The 25332-nt window shown below is 49.8% G+C and overlaps 1 protein-coding gene across 2 annotated transcripts in view; it reads left to right on the top strand.

Annotated features, from left to right (window-relative positions):
- Nucleotides 1–25332, top strand: part of LYST (lysosomal trafficking regulator) — a 155058-nt gene that overhangs the window by 19899 nt on the left and 109827 nt on the right. The window contains exons 2-10 of one of the 2 annotated variants that reach the window (XM_038760742.1): nucleotides 1510–1600; nucleotides 6873–7071; nucleotides 8201–8291; nucleotides 9947–11897; nucleotides 14655–15519; nucleotides 17140–17301; nucleotides 18643–18733; nucleotides 21116–21342; nucleotides 23501–23567. In XM_038760742.1, the coding sequence (XP_038616670.1) occupies nucleotides 6880–7071; nucleotides 8201–8291; nucleotides 9947–11897; nucleotides 14655–15519; nucleotides 17140–17301; nucleotides 18643–18733; nucleotides 21116–21342; nucleotides 23501–23567 (3646 nt within the window). In that variant the 5' untranslated portion in view covers nucleotides 1510–1600; nucleotides 6873–6879. Of the gene's footprint in view, nucleotides 1–1509; nucleotides 1601–6872; nucleotides 7072–8200; nucleotides 8292–9946; nucleotides 11898–14654; nucleotides 15520–17139; nucleotides 17302–18642; nucleotides 18800–21115; nucleotides 21343–23500; nucleotides 23568–25332 lie in introns of both variants that reach the window. The other variant, XM_038760741.1, reaches the window with a different exon arrangement.

The raw sequence follows: 25332 nt of genomic DNA, 5'->3' as shown, positions 1-25332 counted from the left end.
AATAATGATGGTATTTCTTAAGCGCTTACTATGTGCAAAGCACTGTTCCAAGTGCTGGGGAGATTACAAAGTGATCAGGTTGTCCCACGGGGGGGGCTCACAGTTTTTAATCCCCATTTTACAGATGAGGGAACTGAGGCCCAGAGAAGTGAAGTGACTTGCCCAAAGTCACACAGCTGACAAGTGGCGGAGCTGGGATTTGAACCCATGACCTCTGACTCCAAAGCCCGGGCTCTTTCCACTGAGCCACGCTGCTTCTCTAGTTTCAACGGCTCCCACTTCCCAGAGTTTCTGCTGGTGCCCTTCGAGTTAAGGGCATTTTTTTTAATGGCACTTATTAAGCTCTTACTATGTGCAAAGCACTGTTCTAAGCGCTGGGGAGATTACCAGGTGATCAGGTTGTCCCACGAGGGGCTCACGGTCTTAATCCCCATTTTACAGATGAGGTAACTGAGGCACAGAAAAGTTAAGTGTCTTGCCCAAAGTCACACAGCTGACAAGTGGCGGAGTCTGGATTTGAACCCATGACCAGACCCATGACACGGACTCCAAATCCTGTACTCTTTCCACTGAGCCACGCTGCATTCATTTGTATTTATTGAGCCCACTGTTGGGTAGGGACCGTCTCTATATGTTGCCAACTTGGACTTCCCAACTGCTTGGTACAGTGCTCTGCACACAGTAAGTGCTCAATAAATACGATTGAATGAATGAATATGTTTGTATGTATTTATTGCTCTATTTTATTTGTACATATTTATTCTATTTTATTTTGTTAATATGTTTTGTTGTCTGTCTCCCCCTTCTAGACTGTGAGCCCACTGTTGGGTAGGGACCGTCTCTATATGTTGCCAACTTGTACTTCCCAAGCACTTAGTACAGTGCTCTGCACACAGTAAGCGCTCGATAAGTACGATTGAATGAATGAATGAATATGTTTGTATGTATTTATTACTCTATTTTATTTGGTTAATATGTTTTGTTTTGTTGTCTGTCTCCCCCTTCTAGACTGTGAGCCCACTGTTGGGTAGGGACCGTCTCTATATATTGCCAACTTGGACTTCCCAAGCGCTTAGTACAGTGCTCTGCACACAGTAAGCGCTCGATAAATACGATTGAATGAATGAATGGATATGTTTGTATGTATTTATTACTCTATTTTATTTGTACATATTTATTCTATTTATTTTATTTTGTTAATATGTTTTGTTTTGTTCTCTGTCTCCCCCTTCTAGCCTGTGACCCCACTGTTGGGTAGGGACCGTCTCTAGATGTTGCCAACTTGGACTTCCCAAGCGCTTAGTCCAGTGCTCTGCACACAGTAAGCGCTCAAGAAATACGATTGAGTGAATGAATTTATCGAGCGCTTACTGTGTGCAGAGCGCCGTACTAAGCACTTGGGAGAGTACACTATAACAACAAACAGACGCGTTCCTACCCAAATTGTGAAGTAGGTCTGTTTGGGATGACCCTTGTACTTCAAACATTTTTTTTTTTCCTCCATGGTAGGTGAAGCTGGAATTCCAGGAACCGTCCCGCGGCCCGTCTCATGAGTCCAGCCCCGAAAGCAGCTAAATGTTACAGAGGTCGTGAGATTCTGGTAAGTGGGCCTTCACGGTTCACGTATTTATGTAACCCTCTCTTGAGTCTCTACATGAGACTCAACATGAGAAGCAGCGTGACTCAGTGGAAAGAGCCCGGGCTTTGGAGTCAGAGGTCATGGGTTCAAATCCCGGCTCCACCAGTTGTCAGCTGTGTGACTTTGGGCAAATCACTTCACTTCTCTGGGCCTCAGTTACCTCATCTGTAAAATGGGGATTGAGACTGTGAGCCCCCAGTGGGACAACCTGATCACCTTGTAACCTCCCCAGCGCTTAGAACAGTGCTTTGTACATAGTAAGCGCTTAATAAATGCCATTATCATCATCATTACATGTTGCCAACTTGCACTTCCCAAGCGCTTAGTCCAGTGCTCTGCACACAGTAAGCGCTCAATAAATACGATTGAATGAACGAACGAATGAGTCTGCATTGCGCCGCTGAGCTCGAAGAGTCCCGTGTTCCCCACAGGTGTTTCGCTGGGCTTCATTTCTCTCCTCTGCAAAATCAGGATTAAGGCCGCGAGCCCCACACGGGATACGGTCTGTGTCCAACCTGATGAACTTGTCCGTGGCTTGGTGGAAAGAGCCCGGGCTTTGGAGTCAGAGGTCAATCGATCAATCAATCGTATTGATTGAGCGTTTACTGTGTGCAGAGCACTGGACTAAGCGCTTGGGAAGTCCAAGTTGGCAACATATAGAGACGGTCCCTACTCAACAGTGGGCTCCCAGTCTAGAAGGGGGAGACAGAGAACGAAGCGAAACACATTAACAAAATAAAATGAATAGAATAGATATGTACAAGTAAAATAAATAAAGAAATTTATTTATAAATAAATATTAATTATTTAATAAATAAATAATAGAGTAATAAATCCGTACAAACATATAGACAGGTGCTGTGGGGAAGGGAAGGAGGTAGGGCGGGGGGGATGGAGAGGAAGACGAAGGGGAGAGGAAGGAGGGGGCTCAGTTTGGGAAGGCCTCCTGGAGGAGGTGAGCTCTCAGTAGGGCCTTGAAGGTCATGGGTTCAAATCCTGTCTCTGCCAGTTGTCAGCTGTGTGACTTGGGGCAAGTCACTTCACTTCTCTGTGCCTGTTACCTCACCCAGCGCTTAGAACAGTGCCTTGCACATAGTAAGCGCTTAATAAATGCCATTATTATTATTATTATTATCTGGAAAATGGGGATTGAGACGGTGAGCCCCCTGTGGGACAACCTGATCCCCTTGTAACCTCCCCAGCGCTTAGAACAGTGCTTTGCACATAGTCAGTGCTTAATAAGTGCCATCATTATTATTATTATTATCTTCCCCAGCACGCAGTACAGTGCTAGGCGCATAGCCAGGGCTATACAAATACCATACCATTTTGGAAATCATCATCATCGAGCATCAGTAGCATTTATTGAGTGCCTCTTGTGTGCAGAGCACTGAACTGAACACTTTGGGAGAATACAGTACGTCGGAAGTGGTAGACACGTTCCCTGCCCACAACAAGCGGACGGTCCAACAGCCATTTTACAGTCTAGAAATGGGCTGTTTTTCTTTGAGCGAGGGCTCTTCAAAAAGACTGTGACACAGAAAGTCCGGGAAAGGGAGATAAAGGTGAAAAGAGCACCGTGCTTGGCAGATGCTATTGTATTGTACTCGCCCGAGCGCGTAGTACAGAGCTTTGTGCACAGTAAGTGCTCAATAAATACGATTTCCATCCCCCCATCTTACCTCCTTCCCTTCCTCACAGCACCTGTATATATGTATATATGTTTGTACATATTTATTACTCTATCTATTTATTTATTTATTTATTTATCTTGTACATATCTATTCTATTTATTTTATTTTGTCAGTATGTTTGGTTTTGTTCTCTGTCTCCACCTTCTAGGCTGTGAGCCCGCTGTTGGGTAGGGACTGTCTCTATGTGTTGCCGACTTGTACTTCCCAAGCGCTTAGTACAGTGCTCTGCACACAGTAAGCGCTCAATAAATACGATTGATTGAATAAGTGAATGAAGTTGCCTTAACGTGACCAACGATAATCTGTATATGCACACAAGAGGAAGGGATTCGTGGTCACACATCTGTCTTATCAATCAGTCCTATTGATTGATTCTGTCAGTTCTATCAATTCTACTTATTCTGACGATTTTGACAGCTGTCTACATGATTTGTTTTGTTGTCTGTCTCCCCCTTCTAGACTGTGAGCCCGTTACTGGGTAGGGACCGTCTCTATCTGTTGCCGACTTGTACTTCCCAAGCACTTAGTACAGTACTCTGCACACAGGAAGCGCCCAATAAATACTATTGAATGAATGAATCACCCTTGTTTGCACTGGTAAAATCTGATCACAAACCGAAGCGACGGTTCTTTGGATCATTTAAGTTTTTCACTTCTTATTTTTCGCCTCAGTTTTACTTGATTGCATTTTTATTTCCCCCTTTCTCTTTGCATGCACTTCTTCGCTTTTCCTGTCCGAGAAATCCCCCCTCCATCCCCCTGTCTTACCTCCTTCCCTTCCCCACAGCACCTGTATATATGTATATATGTTTGTACGGATTTATTACTCTATTATTTATTTATTCAATAATTTATATTTATTTATAAATAAATTTATTTATTTATTTTACTTGTACATATCTATTCTATTCATTTTATTTTGTTAATGTGTTTTGCTTCGTTCTCCGGACTCTGAGGGACAGCTATATAAATAGAAAATAGAAAAAAAAAGAAATTTCAGCCCCAAAGTGAAAACCAATCAATTAGTCCTAATGGTTTTTTTCCCTTTCCTCCTTTTGGATCATTTAAGTTTTGCACTTCTTATTTTTCGCCTCAGTCGTACTTGATTGCATTTTTATTTCCCCCTTTCTCTTTGCATGCACACCTTTGCTTTTCCTGTCCGAGAATAAGGAAAGCCGTGTCTCGCCCAGGGTTATTTTTGACTCTGGCCCGGGGGCCATGCTGAGAGATGAAGTGTAGCTCAGACCTATTCTTGTTGGCTTTTTTTCCCCAACCCCGTCTGCCATGGGAGAATGAAGATAGCATCCCAGCTCCGCCAATTGTCAGCTGTGTGACTTTGGGCAAGTCACTTAACTTCTCTGTGCCTCAGTTACCTCATCTGTAAAATGGGGATTAAGACTGTGAGCCCCCACCTGGGGCAACCTGATCACCTTGTAACCTCCCCAGTGCTTAGACCAGTGCTTTGCACATAGTAAGCACTTAATAAATGCCATTATTATTATTATTATTATTCTGTGATTTTTTTGGTTCATTTGTTTGGCACTTTCAAGGGGCTCTTCTCTCTCGAAACCATTGTGGAATCGGTCTGGGTTCTCCTTCCTTCGCAGAGAGTGAGTGTTAAATGGATTCATGCCAGAATCCTAGAGCTGCAAGGAATTCAGGCAGGGCACCTGGGCCAGACTTTGCCTTCGGGAAAGTGGGAAAAACTCCTAAACGCAGTAGTCCTTCCGAGCCAGAATTTTGCTTCCTTTTTTAGCTTGGAAAAAACCCATGGGTTGTCGCACTCTTGGATGTTCATTCTGCTGGTCAGGGAGCCTTCACACCCCTAAATTTTCTCCCTAGCAACCCACTGGGGACTGCCAATCCATGAATTAAATGCTTAGTGCATTGCTTTGCACACAGTAAGCGCTCAATAAATGCAATTGAATGTATTTATCTAAAGCTGTCTTGAGTCCACCTTGCATTGCCGAGCCCAGCAGAGTGTGCGGTCTTCTCTGATCTGGCACATCTTCTCTGCCATCCTTCTATAATGCCAATCAGCTCCATTTTGTGTTTACAGAGCCTTTTCCCTTTCAGTAAGTGGATTATCTTATAATCACCCGTATTGAATGCCATCCTGTTGCTGATACTTGTTTCTTCTGCCGGTTCAGACCACCGAACGTTTTAAATCATTTTCCAGATTCCCCAGAAGCTTATACCGCAGCAGATGGATGGTGAGTCACGGGATGCTCTTCCCGTTAGCCGGGGACCAGATCGCCCAAATTTATCAATCAATGGTCTTTACTGAGCACTTACCATGTGCTGAGCACCAGGGAAAGTACAGTATAGTTGGTAGATGCGTCCTTTGCCCTTTTGGAGGCTTCCAAAGTAGAATCAATCTGCAGATTCCAGAAGGTTTTCAATCCCGCTTTCTAAGTCATCCCAAAAAATGTCAACTAGATCCAGGGTCATCATAATAATACTAATAATACTACTAATATTACTACTTACTACTACTACTAATACTACTACTATAAAGTAGAATCAATCCGCAGATTCCAGAAGGTTTTCAATCCCGCCTTCTAAGTCATCCCAAAAAATGTCAACTAGATCCAGGGTCGTCATAATAATACTAATAATAATTCTGTCTGTTAAGTGCATAGCATGTGCCGGGAATAAGCGCTGAGGTAGATGTGAGAAAATCGGGTTGGACACAGCCCCTGTCTCACATGGGGCTAACAGCCTTAATCCCCATTTTCCAGATGGGGTAACTGAGGCACAGGTGGATCACTCGATTTTATTTGTACATATTTATGCTATTTACTTTATTTTGTTAATATGTTCTGTTTTATTGTCTGTCTCCCCCTTCCAGATTGTGAGCCCGCTGTTGGGTAGGAAACGTCTCTATATGTTGCCAACTTGTACTTCCCAAGCGCTTAGTCCAGTGCTCTGCACACAGTAAGCGCTCAATAAATACGATTGAATGAATGAATGACCCTATGTTCTCCCTCCTCCCCCTCCCCATCCCCCCGCCGTACCTGCTTCCCATCCCCACAGCACCTGTATATATGTATACATGTTTGTACCTATTTATTACTCTATTTATTTATTTATTTATTTATACATATTTATTCTATTTATTTTGTTTTGTTAATATGTTTTGTTTTGTTCTCTGTCTCCCCCTTCCAGACTGTGAGCCCGCTGATGGGTAGGGACCGTCTCTATATGTTGCCAACTTGGACTTCCCAAGCGCTTAGTCCAGTGCTCTGCACACAGTAAGCGCTCAGTAAATACGACTGAATGAATGAATGAAAGATGGAGCAGACAAGTGGTGAACCCGGGATTAAACACTTTCAGGCTGTAGCATTGAAGTCAAGCGCACAGTCGTAAGTGCTCTGGAGAGTGAAAATCCTGATCCCGGCTGTACTTGGGAGCTGTTCACTCTCTTCCCCTGAAAGACCTAAACTTTTTATCGAAGGCGATCTTACCTGATTTTTCATTCTGACGATGAACACGTAATGCTTTTCCATCCGATCTTCATCCTGTCCTTGTGTTTGCAGCTCAGACATGAGCAGCGACAGCAATTCCCTGGCCCGGGAATTTCTGACCGACGTCAACCGCCTGTGCAATGCCGTGGTCCAGAGGGCGGAGGCCAGGGAAGAGGAAGAGGAGGAGACCCACATGGCGGCCCTCGGCCAGTACCTGGTCCAAGGTCGCGGGTTCCTGCTGCTCACCCAGTTGAATTCCATCATCGATCAGGTAACGGTTGCGAACTCTTTTGGCATCTTGCTTTTCTCCTCAAAAGAGGACTGTGCGGAACGGGGGGAATTCTGGCTTCGGAAGGAAGGGCGAATGTTTCAGGGTGCTTTCCGACGGGCTTTTCCCAGTTGTTCTGGTAATTATCCGTGCAGCTTCCTTTTTCAGTAGTGGGGCAGACTGTGCCGTGAATGCCTCTGAATTGGACAGAGATGATGTGTTTATTCCGAACGGCATTTTGGGGTTATTTGGTCTGTCTCTCTCTCATCTCCCTCTCCACCCACCTCCACCCCCAATCTACTTGACCAGGGAATTTTATGAGGATTTGTCTGTACGTTTTATTGTAATAAAAATGATGGGGTTGAAAGGCTTTGGGCCTAGCTTTCTCTCTTTGTCTTTCTCTGTCTTTGTGTCTTTCCTCTTTCTATCGTTTCTGTCTCTTTGTGTCTTTCCATCGTTTCTTTCTCTCTGTGTCTGTCTCTCTTTTCTATCTGTAGAGCAGGGGCTGATTTTTTCTTGTAGATCAGGCCCCGAGATCACGGCGGTCGGGAGACTGGGCTGAAGGATGGAAAACCCTGAATCCCTCCCTGTAATTCAGGTGGGCGTACTGACATCAAGAGCTCGTCATGATGCCAAGCCACGCCAGCGTGGGCCCTGTCTGCCTGGCACAGTCCCCACTACGATTGGCAGTCAGTCATTGGGCATTCGGCTCTGGGCACTCAGAGCGATTTGCAGCTGCAGAAAGATCCTGAAGCTTTTCCGGGAACCTGATGCTGTCTTTCCAAATAATCCCCCTCCCGATGGTGTTTACTTTTCATTTTCACCTACTGGACGCAGCCTGACGCTGGGGAGGAATTCTTTAAATGTGCAAGGCAGCTGGGGTATTTTTAGAAACCCTGGCAGGGGTGTGCCAGATGCTTCCGATTGGATGTGGCTTATAACGCCGACTTGCTTTTTGGGGGGAGCGATGTTTAAATCAGGTCCACCGTGACCGAAAGCAGAGGGAAGACCTCCCGTTCGAAAAGAAAGCCAGTCCTGTTACACTGCAGCAGAGAAACTGGGAAACGACTGAGTCCCCTGGCCGTTCTTGTCAAATCTGCGGACATTAAGCATTTTTCCGTCTCCCTCCCAGGCTCTGACGTGTCGAGAAGAGCTGCTCACTCTACTCCTGTCGCTGCTTCCCCTGGTGTGGAGAATTCCAGTCCAAGAGGAGAAGGCAGTGGGTAGGTTTTGTTGTCTTTATCAGAGGGGCAGAAAAGGCAGAGAGGATGGGAGCTAAAAACTTCCAAGTCAAAGGAGTTTTATTATGCCCAGACTAATTAGAAAAGATTTGAGTTTGCTTTTCGTTTTCTTTTGAGAGAGCATGGGTTTGACAGAAAATGAAACACTCTGTGTGGATTTCTGCTCATTTGTGAGCTTTTTCAGGGCAGGGATCATATCCGTGAACTTTTTTGCATTCTTCCAATCACTTAGTACTGTGCTCTGCAAAAAGTACTCCCATGATGAATCAGTTGCTCAACTGGTTTGAACTCAAGCAACCTGATGTTGGGAAGCGGAAGACTTACCCGATCAAAGGAGTAATTCTAGGTGTGTCCCCCGAGGGGAAAAAAAGCCACGAAGCTTTTGATGGAAACCATCCCAGTCCCTTGGGTGTTCCTTCAAGTGGGGTACTTTCCATTCAATAGACTTGTTTTGGGTTCCTGGGGTCCCAGAAAACATCTTCTGTTATTGCTCACGTAGTGCACTGTCACTTAACAGTTGGGTTTCCATTTTTAGCTTTGTTCCCAATCTTCCCCATCCCATGATCTGCTCTCTTGGATCCTGAATCACCAGTGTCTCTGCTGCCGTCAGCCGGCTCAACGTCTGGTCTGTCGGGGAATGTGTTATCCGGAAGTTCGATCGCTTTAAAATGCGTCAAAAATATTGGTTTTTTTCGAGGGGGTATTGCCCCTTCCCCTCGGAAAGGGATCTGGACTTCCCCCGGGTAACTGGCCCGCTGTGGCCAGTTTGCTTCGACTTTTGTGTGAGCGTTTCACTCATTCAATAAGTGGCATTTACTGAGTTTACAGAGGGCCATACTGAATGCTCAACAGAGTACGGCAGAGTCAGAAGTCGCGATCTCTGCCCATGTGGAATGTACAGTCTAGTAGGGATGACAGATCATTTGCAGACAGGAGGATGTGCGGACAAGTACCCGCTCCAGTACCCTCAAAACCAAGATTTGGACCAGGGGCGAGTTGTGGATGGACACTTGAGTCCGATTTCCCGAATCCCACCAGGGGCCGGAGAACCGCCAAGTGGGCCAGGAAGGAGCTGCCATGTCAGATATCGGTTTGGTCGTTCACACTGCCCACGTTAGCTAAAAAGGAGGAATATTTCCAAAGGAACAATGGCTCGGCAAATCTCTTTGTCGTGAGTTACTTAAAAGCTGAAAGAGCCCTGGCATCTTGGACATAGAACCAGATGTGAGCCCACTCTTTTAGACTGTGAGCCCACTGTTGGGTAGGGACTGTCTCTATATGTTGCCAATTTGTACTTCCCAAGCGCTTAGTACAGTGCTCTGCACATAGTAAGTGCTCAATAAATACGATTGATGATGATGATTGAAAAAAATCAATAAAACTCGATAATTACCCCCCAATTACTGACTTTTTAGCTGGAACCCCCCCCCCCCCACCCCATGGCTTTTGAAATGTACTGATGATTCTCTGAGGGTGTTTTACTGTTTCGCATTATCAGCGGAAGGCGCGAACCAAATTCCTTAGGAAGCTTCGAGGAATCGGCCAGTCGGTAGCGGCCCTCTGTTTTTAAACTGCCCCCAGCCCGTCAGAGAAGACTTGTTTCGGTTTTATGAAATTGTCTCTTTTCTCTCCGCCAGACTTTAATCTGCCCTTCTCGGCTGATGTTGTCCTGACCAAAGAAGCAAATTCAAGCCTGCTAAAATCTGCTCAGGAAAAACCGTCTCTGGACGGACGGGCCCCGTCCGCCCACGGCCCGGCCAGAGCCAGGGCCCCCCTCCAGAACAGACACCAGCGCAAGACCACCCACCGTTATTCCGTTCGGGACGCCCGCAAGAGCCAGCTCTCAACGTCCGACTCGGAAGCGAACTCCGACGAGAAGAGCCTAGCCCCGGGCAGGTATAGGCGGGCCCGCCTCACACCCCGCCTCGTCGTCCAAACCCCCAAGGAGGACCCCCCGCCGGCCCGAGCCGCCCCGGCCGCCGTGGCCGTCCCGGGCTGGGCCTCGGCCACGGCCGTCCCGAGCGAGCCGGCCGCCGCCTCGTTGGACCGCTCTCCCTTTGACCTCTGCCACGTCTTGCTGTCCCTTCTGGAGAAGGTCTGTCGGTTCGACAGTCACGCCCACCCCAAGTCGGCCCTGGCCGCCAACGTGGTGCCCACGCTGACGGAGTTCCTGGCGGGCTCCGGGGAGGCCGGCGGGCCGAGGGGCCCCGCGGAGAGCCGAGGGGTCTGCGCCGGCTGGACGGAGGAGCCCGTGGCTCTGGTGCAGAGGATGCTGTTCCGCACGGCGTTGCGCCTGGCGCCCGTCGAGGTCGGCCCCGCGGAGGCCGCGCCCGACGGCCTGAGGAAGAATCTGACGGAGGTCCTGCGGGCCGCCTCCAGGATCCGGGCCCGGTGGGCCGAGGGGGACCCCCGGGAGGAGCAGGAGGCCCCCGCGTTCTCCCGCCATCGCCACCGGGCCCTGCTGCTGCCGGAGCTGCTGCGGGGAGTTTTGCAGCTCCTGATCGGCTGCCTGCAGGGCGCCGCCTCTCATCCCTCCTCCTTCAGCCAGGCCATGGAGCTGGTCCGGGAATTCATCCAGCACCAGGGGTTCCAGCTGGTGGAGGCGGCCGTGCTCCGGCTGGAGGGGCTGGCGGCGGGCGAGGCGGCCGACCACCTCCGGGCGCTGCTCAGCTGGGTGCTGAGGCTCATCGGCGCCGTCAAGAAGGCCAAGGCCGAGCAGCTGCACCAGTCCGTGTGCCCGAGGAAGCGGCACAGGCGCTGCGAGTACTCGCGCTTCCTCCATCACCACCGGGACCTCTCGGGCCTCCTGGTCTCGGCCTTCAAGAGCCGGGTGTCGGAGCGCCCCTTCGAGGAGAGCGCCGACGGCGAGGTGCGCTACCCCGAGCGCTGCTGCTGCATCGCCGTCTGCGCGCACCAGTGCCTGCGGCTGCTGCGGCGAGCCACGCTGGGCTCCACCCGCGTGCAGATCCTGTCCGGGATCCACGGCGTGGGCGTCTGCTGCTGCATGGACCCCGAGTCCGTGATCGGCCCGCTGCTCCACGCCTTCGGCTCGCCGGGGCTGACGGCCTTCCAGCCGCACGTCCTCGGCGTCCTGGCCCAGCTGGTGCTGGACCAGCTGGGCGGGGCGGAGCCGGCCCCGCAGCCCAAGCCGGCCGCCTGCAACGTCTGCGCCGTGGACGGGGACCGGCTGGCCCCGCTGGAGGCGGCCCTGCGGGGGAGCCCGGCGGAGGGCGGCCCGGCCCCGGCCGCCCGCCGCCCGCCCGGGATCCTCCCCAGCGGCGGGGGCGAAGAGCTGCTGTGGAAGTGGGACGCCCTGGAGGCCTACCGCCCGCTGGTGCTCGGGGCCGAGCCGGGGCCCGGGGCGCAGCTCGCCGGCCACGTGTGCCACCTCATCCACAGGGGCAACGCCGTGCTCCGGTGGAAGCTCTATAGCTACGTCTTCCACCCGCTCCTCCAGAGGGGAGCGGAGCTGGCCCTGCGGTCCCGGCAGCCCGGCGGCCCGCGGCCGGCCGGCTCCGACGGCTGGTGGCCACCCCAGGAAGTCCTGCAGATCTACGTGCAGGCCCTTCCGGGACTGCTCAGATCCAGGTACGGGGGCACCGCTTCTCCGCCTCAGCACCGCGGTTGCCGGCGGGTGCGCGTGGTCGGGACGCCGGGCGGCCGGTCCGTCGGATTCAGGCGTTTTTATTGAGCGCCGACCGCGTGCGGAGCCAGGAGAGCCGATAGGGCGATAAAACAGACACGCACCCTGCCCACGACGACCAGCTGGCTCGGTGGCTTTGGAGTCAGACGGCAAGGGTTCAAATCCCGGTCCCGCCACTTGTCAGCTGGGTGACTTCGGGCCAGTCACTTGGCTTCTCTGGGCCGCAGCTGGAAAATGGGGATGAAGACTGTGAGCCCCCCGTGGGACAACCTGATCACCTTGGAACCTCCCCAGCGCTTAGAACGGTGCTTTGCACATAGTAAGCGCTTAATAAATGCTGCCATTAGTGTTACCTTTTAATCGGAAGAATCCAGTGATGTATTTTGAAAAGTAGAGCTTTTCTCTAGAAGGGTTAGCGCCCCGATGATAAACGTTGCCAGTCGTATGTGGTTAAAAATGTACAGAAGTCTGCTAACGCTCCACAGCGAGATAAATAAATAATAATAAATAATAATGGCATTTATTGAGAGCTCACTATGTGCCAAGCACTGTTCTAAGCGCCGGGGAGGTTGCAAGGTGATCAGGTTGTCCCACGCGGGGCTCACGGTCTTCATCCCCATTTTACAGATGAGGTAACTGAGGCCCAGAGAAGTGAAGTGACTTGCCCAAAGTCACACAGTTGACAATTGATGGGGCCGGGATTTGAACCCATGACCTCTGACTCCAAAGCCCGGGCTCTTTCCACTGAGCCACGCTGCTTCTCTAAGGTAGTCAGAGTGAATCCAGAGATTGCCTTGCTTTTTATTGTACTTGGGTTTTTTTGTCCTTTTGCCCCCTTTCTGTGGGTTATTAATAATAATAATAGTAATACTAATGATAGCATTTATTAAGCGCTTACTATGTGCAAAGCACTGTTCTAAGTGCTGGGGAGGTCACAAGGTCATGATGTTGTCCCACAGGGGGCTGACAGTCTTAACCCCCATCTTACAGATGAGGGAACTGAGGCCCAGAGAAGTGAAGTGACTTACCCAAAGTCGCACAGCTGACAAGTGGCAGAGCCGGGATTTGAACCCATGACCTCTGACTCCAAAGCCCAGGCTCTTTCCACTGAGCCACACTGCTTCTCTAAGGTAGTCAGGGTGAATCCAGAGATTACCTTGCTTTTTATAGTACTTGGTGAGGTTTTTTTTTCCTTTTGTCCCCCTTCTGTGGGTTATTAATAATAATAATAATAATAATGGTGAATCCAGAGATTGCGTTGCTTTTTATAGTACTTGGTGTGGTTTTTTTTTTCCTTTTGTCCCCCTTCTGTGGGTTATTAATAATAATAATGGCATTTGCTAAGCACTTACTATGTGCAAAGCACTGTTCTAAGCGCTGAGTTATTGTTTTTCGAGTCCTAGAACTAATTGACCGTAGGTTTTCTTTCTAAAACCCAAACTGTCGCTGACTTCACTTAATCCCGCGGCTCCTGTCAGGAGCAAATATCTTTAAGTCGGGAGGTGGGTCGGAGCGTGATCAGAGTTTGCCTTTCCCAAAGTTGCCACTTTTTAAATGATATTTGTCAAGCGCTTACTACGTGTCAGACATTGTCCTCAGCGCTGGGGTAGATACGGGGGACTTAGGGTGGACACCGCCCCGTCCTTCATAGGGCTCACAGTCCAGGGAGAACAGGAGAAGCGAGGCCCAGAGAAGTGAAGTGACTTGCCCGAGGTCACACAGCAAACGGCAGAACCGGCTTTAGAGTCCAAAGGCTCCGGCCCCCCGGTGCTTGCTCTTTCCAGTCGGCCGCACTGCTTCTCCGTTTCACCGGTGATGCTTCCTTGTTGCCGTAAGATTCCTTCCCAAATGCAGTGCTGCTCCCACAGGGAGCGTTAACAAATGCCATTATTATTATTAATAGCCCAGGAAGGGGGACAAAAGGAAAAAAAAAAACGTCACCAAGTACTATAAAAAGCAAGGCAATCTCTGGATTCACCATTATTATTATTAGTAATAACCCACAGAAGAGGGACAAAAGGAAAAAAAACCTCACCAAGTACTATAAAAAGCAAGGCAATCTCTGGATTCACCCTGACTACCTTAGAGAAGCAGTGTGGCTCAGTGGAAAGAGCCCTGGTTTTGGAGCCAGAGGTCATGGGTTCAAATCCCAGCTCTGCCACTTGTCAGCTGTGCGACTTTGGGCAAGTCACTTCACTTCTCTGGGCCTCAGTTCCCTCATCTGTAAAATGGGGGTTAAGACTGTCAGCCCCCTGTGGGACAACATCACAACATCACATCCCAAGCGTCTCCCACCCGGGCCGGCTCAACAACGCTCTCCCGGGGCACCCATCGTTCATAATTCATAAATACGATTGAATGAATGAGTGAATTCATCCAATCGTACTTACTGAGCGCTTACTGTGGGCAGAGCACTGCGCTAAGCGCTTGGGAAGTACAAGTTGGCAACATACAAAGACGGTCCCTACCCAACAATGGGCTCGCGGTCTAGAGGATGTCGGTTGGTTATCACCAGATGATCGGTTGGTTATTCAGTCGGCGGTATCTTTTGAGCACTGACTGCTCATTGTTCTAAGCAGTCGGGAGGGGACGTTGAATTTCTGAATTTCCTTCCGTCGAAGAATGCAGCGTGTGTGCCGAGACCCGGGTGATCTTTGCGTGTCTGACCCTTGTTTGGTTTGCCCTTTCTCCCCCCGCCTCAGGGTCCTACGAGACTTGTTTTTAAGTTGTAACGGAGTCAATCAGATGATCGAATTAAATTACCTGGATGGGATCCGGAGCCATTCCCTGAAGGCGTTGGAAACGCTCATCGTCTGCCTCGGGGAACAACAGGAAGACGCCCCGGTTCCGGAAGCCGGCGGCCCAGGCCGAGAGCAAGAGGGATTGCCTTTCCCCGCGCCCGACCGGCCGGCGAGTTCCGAGTCCCCCCAGAGCCTCAGCAGGTTTTACGCCGGCCTCCGAGAGAGCTGCCCGAGGAAGCGCAAGAGCGCGGATGAGGACGTCCACGTGAACACCGTCAACCTGTTCCTCTGCGTGGCCTTCCTGTGCGTGAGCCGGGAAGGGGACGGCGAGCGGGACCCGGCCAACGACTCGGAGGACACGTCGGGCTACGACAGTACCGCCAGCGAGCCTCTGCCTCAGACCCTCCCGGCCCTGGCCCCCGAGAGCCTGGCCCTGCCGCCCCCGGAGCAGACCCGCCGGGCGGCCGACACCTGGACCGCGGGGCGGGCCGTCTACATGGCCAGCCCCGTCTTCCAGAAGCAGTTTCACCGGCTGGGCGGCCTCGAGGTCTGCCGCCGGCTGATCACGATGCTCATCCAGGCGCTGGGCGGGAATGCCCGGGGCGAGGAGGCGGGAGAGCGGGGCCGTGACCCGGGGGCGGGCGGCCCGGGCCCTTCGGATTCACCGCCCGCCACCGCCGCCGCCCTCGGAGAAGCCAGCGCGGAGGACAGGAAGGAGAGGGAGTGTTCCCTTCAGAGGATCAGGCTCTTGGAAGCTCTCCTGGCCATCTGCCTTCACAGCGCGCGGAGCAGCCAGCAGAAAGTGGAGGTGGAGTTACCCAATCAGGTAAAAACCGGGCCTCCCTCAAGAAGGCGGTCGTCGGGTCGGGGAAGCGGTGGTCAGCCCCGCGTTTCCCTCGAGAGAGGCTGGCGGGGAGGCCGGGTCCACCCCCGCTCCCTCCACGCCCCCCGTCTCGGGTCTCGATGTCATCGTCAATCGTGTTTATTGAGCGCTTACTATGCGCAGAACACCGTACTAAGCGCTTGGGAAGTACAAATTGGCAACATAGAGAGACAGTCCCTACCCAGCAGTGGGCTCACAGTCTAAAAGATGTCCCAACTGGGTGGCTACCTCCTGTCCGAGGGCCGCTCGGGGAGGCAAAAACCGGGCCTCCCTCTGATTCTCAGGGGACCGCAGCGAACTCAAGAAGGCGGTCGTCGGGTCGGGGAAGCGGTGGTCAGCCCCGCGTTCCCCTCGAGAGAGGCCGGCGGGGAGGCCGGCTCCACCCCCGCTCCCTCCACGCCCCCCGTCTCGGGTCTCGCGACGGCGAGGGGGCTGCGATGTCATCGTCAATCGTGTTTATTGAGCGCTTACTGTGTGCAGAGCACCGTACTAAGCGCTTGGGAAGTACAAATTGGCAACATAGAGAGACAGTCCCTACCCAGCAGTGGGCTCACAGTCTAAAAGATGTCCCAACTGGGTGGCTACCTCCTGTCCGAGGGCCGCTCGGGGAGGCGCGTCGCTAGCTACATCCGATGTGGCTTCTGGTCCAGTTCATCCATCGGGGTGGGCCCGGGATGGGGCCTCTTGGGCTCCTGCTTCCTTGCCCCTTGGGAAGGAGGAAAGTTCCTGTCCAACAGCGGAAGACCCTAAAGATCTGGACTGTCCCAAGGGCACCAGTTGATCGGTTGGCTCTTCAATCAGTGGTATCTATTGAGCGCTTACTGTGTACAGAGCACTTTTCTAAGCAATCGGGAGAAGCAGCGTGGCTCAGTGGAAAGAGCCCGGGCTTTGGAGTCGGAGGTCATGGGTTCAAATCCCAGCTCCGCCAACTGTCAGCTGTGTGACTTTGGACATGTCACTTAACTTCTCTATGCCTCAGTTCCCTCATCGGTAAAATGTGGATTAAGACTGTGAGCTCCCCGTGGGACAGTCTGATCACCTTGTAGCCTCCCAAGTGCTTAGAACAGTGCTTGGCACATAGTAAGTGCTTAATAAATGCCATTATTATTATTATTGTTATTGAGAAGCAGCTGTGGCTTAGTGGAAAGATAATGGGCTTTGGAGTCAGAGGTCATGGGTTCGAATCCCAGCTCTGCCACTTGTCAGCTGTGTGACTTTGGGCAAGTCACTTAACTTCTCTGGACCTCAGTTCCCTCATCTGCAAAATGGGGACTAAGACTGTGAGCCCCATGTGGGACAACCTGATAACCTTGTGTCTTCCCCAGCGCTTAGAACAGTGCTTTGCACATAGTAAGCGCTTAACAAATACCATCATTATTATCATTACTATATAGTACAACAATAGTGCCTCCGTCGATCTTAGAGTCTAGAGGGGGGACAGAGACCTTAACCTCAATAAATAATTTAATATATACGATTTACCAACATGTGGGATTGCGTGCCGTCGGATGTTCTCGTTTGGCGTCCCGGACCGGATTTGAGTTGAACCGTTTATCTTCCTAGAATCTGTCGGTGGATGACGTCTTACTCGAAATGCGGGCCCACCTTTCCCGGTCTAAAGTGGTGGAGACGGCCTTAGCAGAGCCTTTGTTCGATTCGCTGCTTCGAGTCGCCTTGGGAGATTATCCGCCGGACGCGGACCGGTCCGAAGAGAAAGCCGAAAAGGTCCGTGCCTAATAACCCACCTCTAGGTTCGGGAAGAGAGCAAAGGCGGCGATGGCTGCGCTGTAAAAGCCTGTTAGGTGCACCATTCCCAAGCCATCTCCTTGGAGTGGAAAGAGCCCGGGCTTTGGAGTCAAGCGGTCGTGAGTTCAAATCCCGGCTCCGCCACTTGTCAGCTGTGTGACTTTGGGCAAGTCACTTCACTTCTCTGGGCCTCAGTTCCCTCATCTGTAAAATGGGGATGAAGACTGTGAGCCCCACGTGGGACAACCCGATTACCTTGTATCTCCCCCAGCGCTTAGAACAGTGCTTTGCACATAGTAAGCGCTTAACAAATGCCAACATTATTATTGTTATTATCTCCTCCTCCTTTTTTCTGCTAATGTGTCATAAACCTTTTCCCCCAGTGCCTGCCTGCTTCCTGAGAAGCAGCGTGGCTATGAGAAGCAGCTTAGAGCACGGACTTGGAAATCAGAGGTCATGGGTTCAAATCCCGACTCCGCCGCGTGCCTGCTGTGTGACTTGGGGCAAGTCGCTTAACTCCTCTGTGCCTCAGTTACCTCATCTGGAAAATGGGGTTTAAGACTGAGCCCCCCGTGGGACAACCTGATCACTTTGTACCCTCCCCAGCACTTAGAACAGTGCTTTGCACATAGTAAGCGCTTATAATGATGGCGTTTATTAAGCGCTTACGATGTGCAAAGTGCTGTTCTAAGCACTGAACAAATTCATTCAATTGTATTTATTGAGCGCTTACTGTGTGCAGAGCACTGTACTAAGCGCTTGGGAAGTCCAAGTTGGCAACATATAGAGACGGTCCCTACCCAACAGTGGGCTCACAGTCTAGAAGACTAGAACAAATGCCATTATTATTATTATTTTTACTATCCACCGTCCTGCTTTTTGAGAGATCGTCTCTTATCTCCTTGTCTTACCTGAGTTTCTCATACCTAGAGTTTCTTGGATTTCCCGGTCTTGCCCGGTGACGTGACTGTAACGTGTAACGTGGATAAACACGCCAACTATCATCATCATCATCAATCGTATTTATTGAGCACTTACTATGTGCAGAGCACTGTACTAAGCGCTTGGGAAGTCCAAATTGGCAACATATAGAGACAGTCCCTACCCAACAGTGGGCTCACAGTCGAAAAACTATCATGCTAAAAGTGAACTCGCTGCCCAAGTTCCAGGAAAATTTCCGAGTTTCTGACCAGACAGGGGCTCCGCTGTGGAATTAGGCCTTTCCGTAGAGCCGCCCGCCGCGTGGGGGTGAATCCCCCCAAGTCGGGGCCGAATGCCGCGGACCACCAGTTTTCAAAGTGAAAATGTTCCCTCCCCCAGAGCCATCAGGCCAAAGCGGAGACCGTGTCCCAGCCCGGCGACCTGTCCGAAGAAGCCGAGGAGTCCCAGGATTGTAACCTGAAGCTCTTCGGTGAGGAAGAAGGCTACGAAGCGGATAGCGAAAGCAACCCCGAAAGCAGCGAGAGCCAGGAGGAAGGTAAATAATAATAATAATGATGGCATTTATTAAGCGCTTACTATGTGCAAAGCACTGTCCTATGGGGGGGCTCACAGTCTTAATCCCCATTTTACAGATGAGGTCACTGAGGCCCAGAGAAGTGAAGTGACTTGCCCAAAGTCACACAGCTGACAGTTGTGTGAGGCCTTCCCAAACTGAGCCCCTTCCTTCCTCTCCCCCTCGTCCCCCTCTCCATCACCCCCCATCTTACCTCCTTCTCTTCCCCACAGCACCTGTATATATGTTTGTACATATTTATTACTCTATTTATTTATTTATTTTACTTGTACATAGCTATTCTATTTATTTTATTTTGTTAGTATGTTTGGTTTTATTCTCTGTCTCCCCCTTTTAGACTGTGAGCCCACTGTTGGTAGGGACTGTCTCTATATGTTGCCAGCTTGGACTTCCCAAGCGCTTAGTCCAGTGCTCTGCACACAGTAAGCGCTCAGTAAATACGATTGATTGATTGATTGAATTGGCGGAGCCCGGATTTGAACCCATGACCTCTGAGTCCAAAGCCCGGGCTCTTTCCACTGAGCCACGCTTTTAAGTAGCCGCCCGGGCAGCAGTGGGTTTGCTTGCACATCAGTCGGTTTTTTGCCCCCCAAACCTCTGAGAAGGTCTAGACGTGATCAGTGCCTTGGTTAGTAGAGAAAAGAAGCAGCGTGGCTCAGTGGAAAGAGCCCGGGCTTTGGAGTCAGAGGTCATGGGTTTGAATCCTGGCTCCGCCACATGCCTGCTGTGTGACCTTGGGCAAGCCATTTAACTTCTCTGAGCCTCAGTTCCCTCATCTGTCAAATGGGGATTAAGACTGTGAGCCCCACATGGGACAATCTGATCACCGTGTATCCCCCTCAGTGCTTAGAACAGTGCTTTGCACATAGTAAGCGCTTAACAAATGCCATTATTATTATTATTAATTCTCACACCATCTCCCTAAGCTTTAGAAATGGCTTTTGGGGGCACCCTCAGGTCTGCCGTGACCCGGGTGAGCGGTGCTTGGCACGTAGTAAGCGCTTAACAAAATCCATCATTCATCAATTAATTAATTTCCACAGCTAGAGCATGGGGAGGGGAACGAGGACTGTCCGTATGACACTGCGAGCCTGATAAACCTACTAATGGCCCCGTGGGAAAATGGGTACACTCTCATTGAGCGTGAAGTTAATTGGGTTTGCCATCCATCAAAGAAAAAGAAAATCTTTTTCTCTCTTTCTCAATCTGGGGAACCAGTCACTGATGTCTATTGAGCGCTTACTGTTGGGTAGGGACCGTCTCTATATGTTGCCAACTTGTACTTCCCAAGCGCTTAGTACAGTGCTCTGCACACAGTAAGCGCTCAATAAATATGATTGATTGATTGATTGATTACTGCGTGCAGAGCATTGTACTAAGCGCTTGGAAGAGACTCCCAAAGGGGTGGCATTCATCCTACAATAATAATAATAATGATGGTATTTGTTAAGCGCTTACTGTGTGCAAAGCACTGGGGAGGTTACAAGGTGATTAGGTTGTCCCACGGGGGGCTCACAGTTTTCATCCCCATTTTCCAGATGAGGTCACTGAGGCCAAGAGAAGTGAAGTGACTTGGCCAGAGTCACCCAGCTGACAGCTGGCAGAGCCGGGATTTGAACCCACGACCTCTGACTCCAAAGCCCGGCCTCTTTCCACTGAGCCACGCTGCTTCTCCGAGTGACTCTTCCATAGGAACAGAAATTCCAGGAAGATACACGCCGTCATTTTTAGCGGTCCTGGAAGTATCTAGGTCAGAAGCCTAAGAAGCAGCGCGGCTCAGTGGAAAAGAGCCCGGGCTTTGGAGTCAGAGGTCATGGGTTCAAATCCCGACTCCGCCAGTTGTCAGCTGTGTGACCTTGGGCAAGTCACTTCACTTCTCTGGGCCTCAGTTACCTCATCTGGAAAATGGGGATGAAGACTGTGAGCCCCCCGTGGGACACCTTGTAACCTCCCCAGCGCTTAGAACAGTGCGTTGCACATAGTAAGCGCTTAATAAATGCCGTCATTATTATTATTATTATAGTCGACAATTATTATTTTACGTTACCTGAATGGTGGTGTGAGTGATTTCTCCAAGCAAAATGTTCCTCTAATTTGAGTGGGTTTTTTGTTGTTGTTGTTGTTGTTGTTATTGTTTACTTTTCATAGCGTCCCTCGATATTTTTTTCTCTATATTTAAGGCCAGCGGGTGCCAAGTAAGTTCACCTGCCAGTTGTCTGTAATTCTTCCTACCAGCGGGTTTAGAGATGAAAAATTCTCACTGCTTTTTCCTTTCAGGCGGCGACTCCAAGGGAGAAGCAGAGCGCCGTCGTCTTTCATGCTCTCCCGGCGACCTAACCGAAAACCTCCCGACGGGCGAATTAATTTACCCCGAGATCTGTACGCTGGTGTTGAACCTGCTGTCGGCCGCTAAAACCAGAGTAGACGTGCTGGCCCACGTCTTCGGGAGCTTCCTGCGAGTCGTCCGGCAGAAGGAAAAAAACATCACTTTCCTCCTGCAGCAGGTAAGAGGGATCAGCAGGCAAGTCTGAAGACCGTTTTTATCGGAATATCGTGCCACGATGACCCGTCTCTGTGGATCAGCGTGGCTCAGTGGAAGGAGCGCGAGCCCTTCGAATCCCGGCCCTGCCACTTGTCAGCCGTGTGACCCTGGGCAAGCCACTTCACTTCTCTGTGCCTGTTACCTCATCTGTAAAATGAGGATTAAGACTGTGAGCCCCAAGTGGGACAACCTGATCACCTTGTATCCCCCCCAGCGCTTAGAACAGTGCTTTGCCCATAGTAAGCGCTTAACAAATACCACCATTATTATTATTATTACTATCATCAGGGCGTCCATCCTGGGAACAGATGAATGGGGTCGGTGGCTTCTTGGAGCCATGGGTGTCTCTGAAACTTTCACCTGTGGAATGCAGCAGGAGGGAGAGTTGTGGTGCGTGTACCGTGGACATCATTCATTCATTTATTCAATCGTATTTATTGAGCGCTTACTGTGTGCAGAGCACTGGACTAATATACTGTGGGCATCGATGGCTGCATGGTGAGATGTGAAGTATATACCAGGAGCATCGGTGTTGGCTTAGAGTGGCACCAGCGCACGAAAACCCATTGCTTCCTTTCCTCCACCTTCAATTAAGTGTTCTCTTAGTGCACGAAAACCCATTGCTTCCTTTCCTCCACCTTCCATTTAGTGTTCTCCTAGTCTAGTAAGCGCTTAACAAATACCACCATTATTATTATTATCAGGGCGTCCATCCTGGGAGCAGAGTAATGGGGTCGGTGGCTTCTTGGAGCCGTAGGTGTCTCTGAAACTTCAGAGGTCACCTGTGGAATGCAGCAGCAGGGAGAGATGTGGTGTGTGTACCATGGACATCCTTCATTCATTTATTCAATCGTATTTATTGAGCGCTTACTGTGTGCAGAGCACTGGACTAATATACTGTGGGCATCGATGGCTGCACGGTGAGGCGTGGAATATATACCAGGAGCATCGGTGTTGGCTTAGAGTGGCACCAGCGCACGAAAACCCATTGCTTCCTTTCCTCCACCTTCAATTTAGTGTTCTTCTAGTCTTGGCTTTTGAGCGTAATAACTTCGTGGGCTGCTTACTCTCGGGTCATTGCTTTTCTATTAAAACTGGCATCTGGGTGATCTCTGCCATAAATTCTAAAGATGGCCAGAATCAGCCCGGCCTAGCGGATGGAGGACCTGAGTTCTAATGCTGCCTCCACCCCTGGCCTGCTGTGTGTGAGCTTGAGCAAGTCACTTCGCTTCTCTGTGCCTCGGTTACGACTTCTGTGAAACAGAGACGAAGACTGCGAGCACTGTATGGGACAGGAACTGTGTCCAACCTGCTTTTCCAGTTAATTACCCCAGTGCTTAGTACAGTGCCTGGCGCTGAATAAGTGCTTACGAAGTACCGCGACCAAGCGTTTAACTCTTCTGGTGAGCACTGTCATCCCCTGGAAAAGAGAAGCTGTGACAAAGAAGTCAGAAATGATCCCTTGCTCTCCCTTAACGGCACTTTAAAGTGCCGTTTAAAGTGTAAAGTGTAGCCTACAGCAGGCTAAGCTCTAGAGTATAGTTGAGTTAGTAGACCAAGTCCCTGCCTTCAGGAGGTTTACCCTCTAATTGGGGAGATGGACGCCAATAATTTACAGGTGGGAGGAGGAAATAATTTATAGATGGGAGGAGGAAGAAAGCAGAGTGTAGAAGTCAGAATTTACAGCAGTGATACAGTTGGTGATGAGGTCATAAATTCATTCAATCATTCATTCATTCAGTCGTGTGCAGAGCACTGTACTAAGCGCTTGGGAAGTCCAAGTTGGCACTATATCATCGTCATCAATCGTATTTATTGAGCGCTTACTATGTGCAGAGCACTGTATTAAGCGCTTGGGAAGTACAAATTGGCAACATATAGAGACACAGTCTATCACAGTCTATATCCCAATATATCCCAAAAGTAGCAGGGAATATATGTGAGGTGACAGAGGAAGCTTAGAGAATCACACTGTGGTGAGCCGTAAGGACTTGATTTTTCCCTTGGAGCATAGAGAGTGCCATTTTCACAGATTTGCTATGAAGTAGAGTCTCCGCCCTGGAGAGCTATGTGCTGATTTAAAGTATTTGTTTTTTTAACGACTGTGTGATGTGTTGCAGGGGACTGTCAGAAATCTTCTAGGAGGCTTTCTAAGCATTCTGGCCCAAACTGATTCCAGCTTCCAGGGTGAGTGGACACACTTTTAAAAGCAGTTTTCCAGTTATTGCAGTCACAATTCGGCGCTTAGAGCAGTGCTTTGCACGTAGTAAGCGCTTAACAAATGCCATTATTATAATAGAAAAGTCATAGGGAGATGGAATGGAGATGGCCCTGCTGAGAGCTCACCTCCTCCAGGAGGCCTTCCCAGACTGAGCCCCTTCCTTCCTCTCCCCCTCGTCCCCCTCTCCATCCCCCACATCTTACCTCCTTCCCTTCCCCACAGCACCTGTATAAATGTATATATGTTTGTACATATTTATTACTCTATTTATTTTATTTGTACATATCTATTCTATTTATTTTATTTTGTTAGTATGTTTGGTTTTGTTCTCTGTCTCCCCCTTTCAGACTGTAAGCCCACTGTTGGGTAGGGACTGTCTCTATATGTTGCCAATTTGTACTTCCCAAGCGCTTAGTACAGTGCTCTGCACATAGTAAGCGCTCAATAAATACGATTGATGATGATGATGATGAATTAATGCCTAAAGGTGTTTTTTTTTTTATTTTTCCTCCCTCCGTCCCCCCAACTCTCACTTATTGGATTCTCCTTCTTTTGTTTCCATTGTGAATTCGCTTTCCTTGGGGGAAATCAAAATGGAACCCGGAGGAGAAGGATCCTGTGTTCGGGTCTTACCCCGGGCCCAGCTCGCAATGAAGCAAGCTTTCCCATCTGCGTAATGGGAACAGAGCCCCATGTGGGACAACCTGATCACCTTGTATCCCCCCCAGCGCTTAGAACAGTGCTTTGCACATAGTAAGCGCTTAACAAATGCCATTATTATTATTATTATTATAATTCCATTAGGTTGCAGTAATTCTAAGTATGGTGGGGCCAACTTAGAAAATTGCAATTACCCATAAAAGCGCTTAGAACAGTGCCTTGCACATAGTAAGCGCTTAATAAATATTATTATTATTATTATTATTATTATTATTATTATTATTATAATAAAAGTGACTTCTTTAATCAATCAATCAATTGTATTTATTGAGTGCTTACTGTGTGCAGAGCACTGGACTAAGCGCTTGGGAAGTCCAAGTTGGCAACATGTAGAAACGGTTCCTACCCAACAGTGGGCTCGCAGTCTAGAAGGGGGAGACAGAGAACAAAACAAAGCATATTAACAAAATAAAATAAATAGAATAGATAAGTACAAGTAAAAAAAATAAGCCACTGCCCCGTATCTGGTGGTCTAATCTTTCCCTTTAAAGCACTGTGAAATCAACCGGTGGTATTTACTGAGGGTTGGGCACTGTAGCAAGCGCTTGGGAAAGTATGGAGAGTTGGTAGACCTGATCCCTGCCCTCTAGGAGCTAATAATTTAGCGCGGGAGACAGAAATTAAAATAAATTATACCTAGGAAAGGCAGTATTTCTATGTCAAGTATATTTCATTCATTCAGTCATATTTATTGAGCGCTTCCGGTGTGCAGAGCACTGTGCTAAGCGCTTATTTGAGAAGCAGCTTGGCCTAGTGGAACAAGAATGTGTCTGGGCGCCACAGGACCTGGTTTCCAATCTCAGTTCTGCCACTTCCCTGCTGTGGGACTTGGGCAAGTCACTTAAATTCTCAGTGCCTCAGCGTGGCTCTGTGGAAAGAGCCCGGGCTTTGGAGTCAGAGGTCATGGGTTCAAATCCCGGCTCCATCAATTGTCAGCTGTGTGACTTCGGGCAAGTCACTTCACTTCTCTGGGCCTCAGTTACCTCATCTGTAAAATGGTTATTAAGACCA

The sequence above is a fragment of the Tachyglossus aculeatus genome, chromosome 19 (genome assembly GCF_015852505.1).
Source record: "Tachyglossus aculeatus isolate mTacAcu1 chromosome 19, mTacAcu1.pri, whole genome shotgun sequence".
NCBI lineage: Eukaryota > Metazoa > Chordata > Mammalia > Monotremata > Tachyglossidae > Tachyglossus > Tachyglossus aculeatus.
This window is presented reverse-complemented; position numbering and strand designations above follow the sequence as displayed.